Source organism: Cucurbita maxima, unplaced genomic scaffold, assembly GCF_002738345.1.
Source record: "Cucurbita maxima cultivar Rimu unplaced genomic scaffold, Cmax_1.0 Cma_Scf00014, whole genome shotgun sequence".
Classification (NCBI taxonomy): domain Eukaryota; kingdom Viridiplantae; phylum Streptophyta; class Magnoliopsida; order Cucurbitales; family Cucurbitaceae; genus Cucurbita; species Cucurbita maxima.
Window position 1 is genome coordinate 610,119 of NW_019272030.1, and position 9,669 is coordinate 619,787.

The window sequence follows — 9,669 nt, forward strand, 5'->3', positions numbered from 1 at the left end:
GGGGGGGGGGGGGGGGGGGGGGGGGGGGAAATAAGAGATAAGACCAAAGACGGATAAAACAAAATTACAGTTTTCTCAAAGCACTGAGATACCGCTAAGAATATGATTGAATTATGATAATCTTAACTGAATAGCCCTGCTAGAAGGCACAATAATGACACCATGGACAGCCCACTCGGGAGTTAACTGGATATAGGACCTTTAAGACCTTTTTTTTTTTGGATGAGAAACAAAAAGGGAGGGGGTATGACCTCTTCCTCATTAATATAATATGTAATGGTTTGGGGGAATGTTAGAAACTTTTCAAATGTTTATTCAAATATAGCATCAATCCCCCAACCCCTCCATATTATATTAAAGAGAAAAAGGTCATACCCAACCCCCGATTGATGTATGAAATTTACAAAACAAAGAAGGGAGGCTTCCTGTTATCAAGCAGAAAAATAAATGTCCTTATATTTTGCATACTACAGGGTGTAATAAAGCATACACTGAACGGTGTTGAGCAATAAGTAGCAAAAGCGGGACCGCCAATTTTGGTTCATCCTTAGGAAGCAACGAGTCACGCAGTCTGTTGCTTGACTTGATCAACGCCTGCATTATACAAGATGGCAAACAGGAAATACTGAAAGTTCTATATAGTTGTACTTTTCTTCTGACAAAAAAATGATTGATAGCAGGCCATCATATATCAAACAAAAGAAGAATGATTTAACAACTCCAAATTAATCAACAAACCCTCATGCTTTGCAGTATAAATGGAAAATAACTTTCAGATAACAGTGTGTAAAATCACAAACAATAATAAAAATGATAATGATAAGAGTGTAATATCAAAAATAGAACACAAGAAGAATTTGGTCTAAAAATCTATAAATATACATTAATCTGATGACAGTATGTCTAGACAACATCAGTAGTTTTTCTAACAGCGTGGGTCAGACTAAAACACACTAGCTCTTTGAACCTTGCATTTTTGGAAATGCATGCTTCTTAAAACAATGGACCCAATCGTTGAAAAATATCCTCTTCTTTCTCCTTTATATAAGAAAACTCTTGGATCTGACATATATATACATACATATATATATATATATATATATATATATATATATATATATATATATATATATATATATATTCATTTGAAGTGCAAAATAGCTATTATCCGAAAACTCCCAACTTGCTACCGCAGAACACATAAGGACTCAAGGTCTCTACAATCTTCTATTTTTACATCCTTCAATGATAATCAGTTTCGAATTAAGTAAGGGAGGAAGAAAATTATATTGGCCATCAACTGAATACCTTGTTATTTCGTGCAACTCCAAAAGAAGTTGCCTGAAAACGTAGTGTCTCACTTCCTGCCATAGCATCCAACTGTTCCTCAGTCAGGTTTTCTGTGTATTGGACATTAGCCATTTGTTGAACAAGCTCCTGATTACATTACAAAACCATATCTAAGTCCGTATAAAAGTAACAAAATATGGTGGTAAAATATCTAAATATTGGGCCATGTGACTTGCACAAAGCACCACGTCTAGATCTGAGTACCTGCAGGAGAACAAGCTCAATTCCTTGGCCTTTTTTTAACTGATTGACAAGATACTGAAACAAACCCCTTAGTTCCATAGATGGGTACTTCTTACACCTAGAAACAGAAAAAGATCAAAAAAAGTTGGCAATAAATTTATGATCTGTGGGAGACAAATTTGCAAAATATCTGCATGCGCAACAAGTATACTTTTGCTATCTACATTCAGATGATAAAATAAGTAAAAGTATATAGAAAATCAATGTTCCTTAAAAAAAATTGTTTAAATAAAATGACATAGTTTAGACTGCTACAGCACATTTAAAATCCAGTTTTACCATGTTGCTGAGTGTCCCAATAAAAACTGCTGCATTGTATGTAAAGTATGAAAGTTTAAAGCCAAAGAAACATTTGCTAACATCAGAATGCACGAAAATCTCCTGGATACAACTGAGAAATATAACAAAAGAAAGCTCCTTGGTGATATAAATGAAATTTACATAATAGGTCGAGGATGAAAAGCGCAAAAGAAACCAGCAATCGCTCTACATAGAACACATTGACTAACTACAACACGGATTTGATCTAATATACTAATATAATTTTTATGCATTCCAGCTAAATTCCTCAACACAGACAAAAACCATTCAACCAAATGCTCAATCCTATCTTTGAATCTGAGGCCTCATAACTCTTTCTTTTTCTTTTTCTTTTTTTTTTTTCTTTTTTAAGGAGAAACAAACTTTTCAATGATAGATGAAATAAAAGAAAAAAAAAATGTTCAAGGAGTTGAGTCCTAACGGGAGAGAAAAGGACAAGCAACCAAAACAATAAAGTAAGAACCCAAAAATTTAGAATGTATTTAGAGGTAGAAAGGGAAATAAAATATCAAAAATATCAAAAAGGCTACTCCATTGAGTCTGCGCGACTGGAAAAGAAGAAACAAACAATCAAAATATCTAAGTTCTTATGTTCTTTCTTTCTTTCTTTCTTTCTTTTTATTTTTTTTTTCTGTTGTTGCAAACACAGACCAGATTGGGTAAGGGAAGATCCTGAGGTTCCACTAAGTTTGTCGGTTTTATCATCATCTATGCCACATATGGTGTTTGAGAACAAATACTTGATCTTTTTTAGGGATTTTTCAACCTCCACAGTACCTTACAAAATTTGGGAAGGACAGGATCACCTTGAAATTAGTAAGACACAACCAAAATATGTTAAAAATCCCGGTAACTGATTTGACATGACTTCAATGCATGATGAAGTGACAACGCCACATGAAAATTTAAGGAATTTGCAATATATATTGTCAAGGAAACATGTATTTACAATTTTCAGCATCATGCATAAGTAGCACAAGAAATTATATACAATCACATGGAAAACAGCCTCAAAACTTTATTAGTTTTTCTTATTTTCAAAGAAGCACTTCTGTTAAGATTAAAAAAAAAAAAAAAAAATTGTAACAGAACAGAAGATGACCGAGGTGCTCTCATCCAAACATACGAGTATTTAAAACAATGAAAAATGTGATGACAAAATTGACTCGTAGAGAAAAACTCTAAAGGCCTGGTTTCAATTCAAGATAACTTTTAAATAGTGCAATCATTTCTTTTTCTTTTTTTAATAATTATGGATGCATATAAAACATGCAGTTCAAATTGCTTTGCGATAGTGCAATCATATTTCTCTTGCTTTGTTAATACTATGTATGTACAAACATGATTGCCGACGGAGTAAAAGAAAAAAATAAAAAAGAAATTTTCATATCCCAATTAAATCATTCCCACTCCTTGGATGTCTGACCCGCCTCAAAACCCTCAAGAAGATTCCAATAAGAATCTCAAATAAAAAATAGCGGCACAGTACTTCTGATTGATCCTACTCAGTTTCTATTTTACTTCAGGTGCTCCTCCAATCCCTTTTCAACATCCAGTATGCTTTTCTCAAAAAGCATAGCATACACTGAATGAATGATTATGGATGCGTGGCACCCGAGTAGGAAGGGTATAAAATGAATCGAGACCACATCTAAATGTGAGGGATCTGAGGATAGGATAGCTAAGAAAAGTTAAAAATAATTGGAAGTCACTAACAAGGTGCACCTTTCTTTTCGGAGCCCAATCATAGGAACTCCATAGTTAAGCGTGTTTTATCTGGAACAATTCTATGTTGGGTGACCGCCTAGGAATTTTCCTAGCATGCATGTGAGTAAACACAAGACATGTTGGAAGGACTCATGTACTTGGTATGTGGGGATAATCTTCAATCTTAGAAGCGAGGAGTAGGTAACCTGACCATGTCACAGGAGATGCAAGGGAATGTCGGGACACACAAGTGCCAAATCCATATTCCAAATCGTGATCCAAATTCTGAAAATGAGTCGGGACAGAAAGAACCCGACTTGACATAAAGCGGGCAATCGAAGTAGGCAAATAAACTAGAAGTTCCTTGATGAACAGCCCATTGTAAAAGAATTTCATGCTTGAGCACGAACTATTTGTGCCTAGCTGGAATGTGAAATTGACAGCAGGGGAAGTTGAAGCAATCAAAATTGATAAAAATCTTCAAAATAACTAATCCATTTGTAATTCTTCAACTCTAAGGTCAAACTAACATCTTCATGCGATTCATTATAATCAAGGAACTCCACTGTAATAGCACTTTTCTTTCAAATTTCAACCACTCTGAAGCCAATGCAGTCAACAAAATAACGACTCACCTCCCATTTTTACTAAACTAGCTACAACCTAACCCCTTTCACATAACTGAACCTTGCTACCCCTTTCGCATGTAAGGTCATATAAACTAATTACTCCCTTCCACATAACATAACCCTGCTACCCCTTTCACATGTAAGGTTATATAAACTAATTAGCCTTAAATGCCACGTATGTAGTTCACAGAACATGTCCAAGGAATCAAGCTTATGTAGTTGGAATAGATCTGACATGGCTAATCAAGGTAAAAATGTTGAGTTTGTAAGGTCACATAAACTAATTAGCCTTAAATGCCACGTAAGTAGTTCACAGAACATATCCAAGGAATCAAGCTTATGTAGTTGGAATAGATCTGACATAGCTAATCAAGGTAAAAAGGTTGAGTTGTCCATAACGTCCTCATTTTAATTAATCAACCTCTGCGGGGTGCAGCAACCTGTATTAAAGTATGGAATTCCAGGTATAACCACGGACAAATATGATGAAAAAACTAGGACAGTGATGCATACAAAAGCAACAATTGAAAACTATAACTGATTAATTATCACCGAAAGCAGAAAAGAATTAGAACACAAAAACTCAAATATACCAGGAACAACCTAAACGTTTGAACCAGCATTCAGCTAATAGCATGGACATTTCCCCTAGACCGAAGATAAATAGACAACTCTATAATTAACGTCCATCTCTTACATAGTTCCAAGGATTAAAATACATTGTCAATGTAGATATCGGGATTCCAATTTCAAGAATATATCGATGGCTATATCGATAAAATTATTGATATCAATGGATATTTCTGTAAATCAAAAAATTATTTAAGTTAATAATTAAGTTGTTCTCAATTTCAAACTAAATTATAAATCCTGTTGTTAGTATTTATAATCACATTGGGATTAATAGATGACATTTTTATTTTCATTCCATGGGTATTTATAAAAGATATAAGAGATAAGAGATTGATCTTCAATCTTGATGTTGAACACTGATATATATCAGATATTGATAGATATTTGAATCCTCCTATAATTGATAGAAAGTTTCCTAAAAGGTAAAAGCACATCCTCAAAGGAAGAAATCAGCCTAAAGAAAACTCGATGTTTAATATGGGAAAGAAAAGATAGACGTACAGGTGACCCCAAAATGAAGCTAATGATTGGAGCCAATCTGAGAGATTAAGGCCATCATCCTTCAACTTATCACGCCCTCCTTGTGCCAAACGTTCAATCACAACATATTCCAATATGTCATACTCAAGCTGCATAAATAATATGGGGAAAAAGATTATTAAAAAATCTAAAAAATGAATAGTTTACCTAATGTATCGATGGAAATACAGAATAGTACACACCTGAGTCAGATACTTGAATGCATCTACTACAGGAGTAATCATATCCCTATATGCCTCAATCTGCAGAGTGTCATTTCAAACATGATCTCTACTCTAAGAAACTGGAAGGCAAGATATATCTAATTGCATGTAGCAAAATCAAACAACACCTGGTGTACTATTGTACGAAGGACAGTCATTGGATTCGCATGAGCAAGTTTTGCAACCATCCTACCCAATTGCTTCAAATTTTCTTTAGCCAACCGCTTCAAAATCCTTCGTGTGTCCAACTGAGAAGTAGTTTGATCGTGGCTTACATGATTCTGAACTATTACAGAGAAGAATCCAAAAATAATTATATCAATTAACAAGTACCTTTGCCGTCTGCCTTGCAGCCAAAACCATTGGAATCTTCTCATCATCTTTCTCCCATTCACCATATAAACGATATCGCACCTAGTAATGCAAGATATTTTATATCAAAAGCACTCATACAGATTTGGACTATAATACAGAAGAGAGTAACAATTAAATTCTTACGCTACAAAATCAGCCACATAGGATAAAAGCAAAATAGCACCAATCTCGTTGAAAATTCAAGTTTCAAGTGAAGGGGAGGATTAGTGGCAAGCCAAAGTTTGTGCAATGTTGTCGAGTTTGTGGGGGAAATGAACAAGAGAACCTTTAGAAGAGAGGAGAGGGGCCCTCGTGATGTATGTACCGCACTAGGTTGTTTCTCTTTGGGCATCAGTGATGATGTTTATTTTGTCATTATTTGTTCCATCTCATTTTACTTGATTGGAATTCCTTTCAAATTTCAAGGTTTTCAGTTATTAATAATATAATTTTTCAATAAAAGAAAATGGTACTAACGCAATGATCTACCTCATATGGAAGAAGGTTCATGACTTCCCATATTCCTTGACCAACAGATGGATTGGCAGGTATCAACTGTAAAGAAGGAAGTAGGCACGTTCCTAAGGCCTCCTCAATCTTCAGCCTTGCTTCCTTTAAGTGAAGATGAGGAGCCCGGTTTCCAGCTAGGATACCAAATTCAGGATTCAGACCACTTTCCATACTGTTGACAAACTCAATAGCCGACATATAATAACCTCTCAGCACTCTACAAACCTGCAAAAATTTAAGAATAGAAAAATTAGGTTGGAAAATTGAAGGATAGTGAGTGGTGAACGAATTACCTTCTGTAGCAGAATTGTATCACGATAGAGATAAGGTCCAGCAGCGGCAAGCATCTGAAATAATTCCCTTGGAAGATCTATAAAAGTACCACCCACCGGCAAACTTGTAGTGCCTATAGTATCAATACTAGTTCCTGAGGATGCCCCCAAGCTCTGATAAGGATTTTGGCGGACAATAGAATATGCGGAGGAGATTGATTCTTCAATGAGCCTAAGCACACACCAAAAGAAAATTTATACCGGAATCCAGACTCATATGCATGTTCATATGTATATATATATTTAGGCATCAAATCGGAATTACCTAAACAAGCTGTTACAAATTGGAAGATGCTCCACAGGATTGAGAGGTGAAAGCCGATCAAACAGTATGTGTGCATGATACCTGACAGGAAAGAAAAAATAAAGCTAATAAAGTCTACAATTTTTTTGGTTAAGAGGTGAGAGCTTCAATTTTTCTTTTATTGGATATGAAAATTATAAGAGACTAAAGGCATACAAAAAGATGATGAGACTTCACAAAAAGCTAAGGGAATTACGAAAAGATTTCCAACTGGCATAGACGTGCCGCAAATCAAAATTAATAAAACACTTGCGAAGTAGAGCACCAAGTAGAATCAAGAAGTTTGACAAGATACCCAAAAAAGTCAAAACAAGCAGAATGTAGACTTCAAATTGCTGAAGGATTCATTAGAATATAGCAACGAGTAACAGCAATCGAGACAAGATATGTGGTTTCATCATTCAAACATATAAAGTAAACTGTATATGTTCTTCAAAGTCAAGTGCATAATCTAGTTGTACAGGGGAAAAAAACATCAACTAACATTTGTTGACATTGAGATTGTTCAACTTTAATGTCGAAACTATTTTTTATAAATCCATGCCTGTCTAGGTAACTTTAATGTATACACTTAATGGAAACTACATGTTAATCTTTGTAAACGTTTGTACTAAACTCCCTAACATAATTTGAAAGATACTCTTCACAATTTCAAGCAAAAAGAAGGTCCAGCACGTGTCATAGATCTTGTCCGATCCCTCATGACTAATCAAATTAACCCTTCATTCTCAATAAGGTTTCTTGTTTGTAAGAAAAAGACTAACATCTTTCAACCATGCATGTAGCTAACTTGAGGTGGTTCATCCGTTTTTTTTTTCCACAAAAATCTTGAGAAAAAAAAAATGAAAGAATACATAGACATAAAAAAGCTATCAACAAAAGGGAGCACCAGAAATGGCTCGAGATAAAGCAAACTACAACCTAACAAATAATTTAAAAAAAGACATGACCCATGACCAAAGCCCAGAGAGAAACGTGGAACCTAGCAAGAGATCACAAATAGCTCGAGTTCTTCTCAACACCTCTAAAGTCTATTCTCTCAACCCATCGATTTTATAATAAAGCACATACCCAACTTGTCTCAAAAGACTACCCTTCTATCTAGAAAAAAGATGGAGAAGGAACTCCATGATTACCTCGCTTAGGTCTCAGGTCTCCATTATGAACTTCAATTTTTATTGATTGATGAAGGTGAAGAAAATTTTATAGAGACACGATCTCAAAAGGGGAAAGAAAAGAAAAACAAAGAGAACCATCAAAACCCAAAACTAAAACCCGTAGGGACTAGAAACACCAACAATAATTAAAATGGCTGCAATATGGAGTATGCTTAAAGAAAGAAATACAAAGACACCAAAAAATAAAAAACAATCACTTTACAACAGCAAGATGAACAAAGCTACGGTAGATCAAGCAAAAACAGCAATATACATAACTCATTGAGACAGAAGACAAAAACTTGAATAAACAACAGAACCACAGGCAGAATTATTGACTGAGACAACCTCTCCAAATGTGAGAAAGGCCAGACACAAAGGAACCAAAAGAAGGCATCACATAGCCACTTAGAAAGAATGACTCCTAATAGAGATAGCAGCAGCCTGTATGCTTGAAAACAATCTTCTCCAGAAATAAACCAAACAACTTCGGTTTCTGAAAACTTTTCACCCCAAAAGCAATGCTACAACAATAAGGCATCACATAGCCACTTAGAAAGAATGACTCCAAATAGAGATAGCAGCAGCCTGTATACTTGAAAACAATCTTCATCACAAATAAACCAAACAACTTTGGTTTCTGAAAACTTTTCACCCCAAAAGCAATGCTACAACAATAAGATGTTCTTCATGCCAACCAAAGCTGAAAACCATACTGAGTTGGAAACAAAAACAGCTCACTGGATCAGTAAACAAGAACAGACGAGCTAACAACCATCACAAAGCCTGAAGAGCCAACAGCCATCCCAAAGCCACTAATGAATTTGAAACAAACAACAGACTTCATAATTCTTCGGCATTAATCTCATATATCTCAAGGCCACAAATCTATATGAAAGATGAGAAGTCGTCTTCATCTTCAGACTTTTCATCACGGCACACATGTGATGGCGACTCATCATATGATTTCTTTGCAGAACTGTAAGTTACCTCCCGAAAAAAGATTGCAAAGACCCCCTTCAATAGCTTTGTCAGAAGAGATCTCCTCTGTCCCACTACCAATTAGAAAATTCAGCTCCAAGTCATAACTACTAGTATTAACCACAAATTCCAAATCTCAATCCAAATCATCGGAATTCTAACATTTATTTTGTTGGCTCATTTGATGAATAGATCACGTCTTGGGAGACATTTATCAGCTAGAGGTAATGAAGAATTGAAAGATGTTGATTGAGAAATGTACAAGGAATGCTTCTTATTTGAGGCCTTACCCTTCCAGTTGGGATCTCTTTTCAGAAGAAAAAAAAAAAAAAAAAAAAAAAAAAAAAAAAAAAAAAAAAAAAAAAAAAAAAAAAAAAAAAAAAAAAAAAAAAAAAAAAAAAAAAA

The 9,669-nt window shown here is 34.9% G+C and overlaps 1 protein-coding gene across 2 annotated transcripts in view; it reads right to left on the bottom strand.

Annotated features, from left to right (window-relative positions):
• The window catches only part of LOC111489825 (THO complex subunit 2-like), a 34,411-nt gene that overhangs the window by 7,890 nt on the left and 16,852 nt on the right, over positions 1 to 9,669 (bottom strand). For both annotated transcript variants that reach the window (XM_023138234.1, XM_023138235.1), the window contains 10 exons: positions 7,088 to 7,168; positions 6,784 to 6,994; positions 6,470 to 6,715; positions 5,960 to 6,040; positions 5,755 to 5,874; positions 5,606 to 5,665; positions 5,385 to 5,512; positions 1,555 to 1,651; positions 1,309 to 1,437; positions 491 to 594 (listed from right to left, as the gene is read on the bottom strand). In XM_023138234.1, the coding sequence (XP_022994002.1) occupies positions 491 to 594; positions 1,309 to 1,437; positions 1,555 to 1,651; positions 5,385 to 5,512; positions 5,606 to 5,665; positions 5,755 to 5,874; positions 5,960 to 6,040; positions 6,470 to 6,715; positions 6,784 to 6,994; positions 7,088 to 7,168 (1,257 nt within the window). The remainder of the gene's footprint in view (positions 1 to 490; positions 595 to 1,308; positions 1,438 to 1,554; positions 1,652 to 5,384; positions 5,513 to 5,605; positions 5,666 to 5,754; positions 5,875 to 5,959; positions 6,041 to 6,469; positions 6,716 to 6,783; positions 6,995 to 7,087; positions 7,169 to 9,669) is intronic.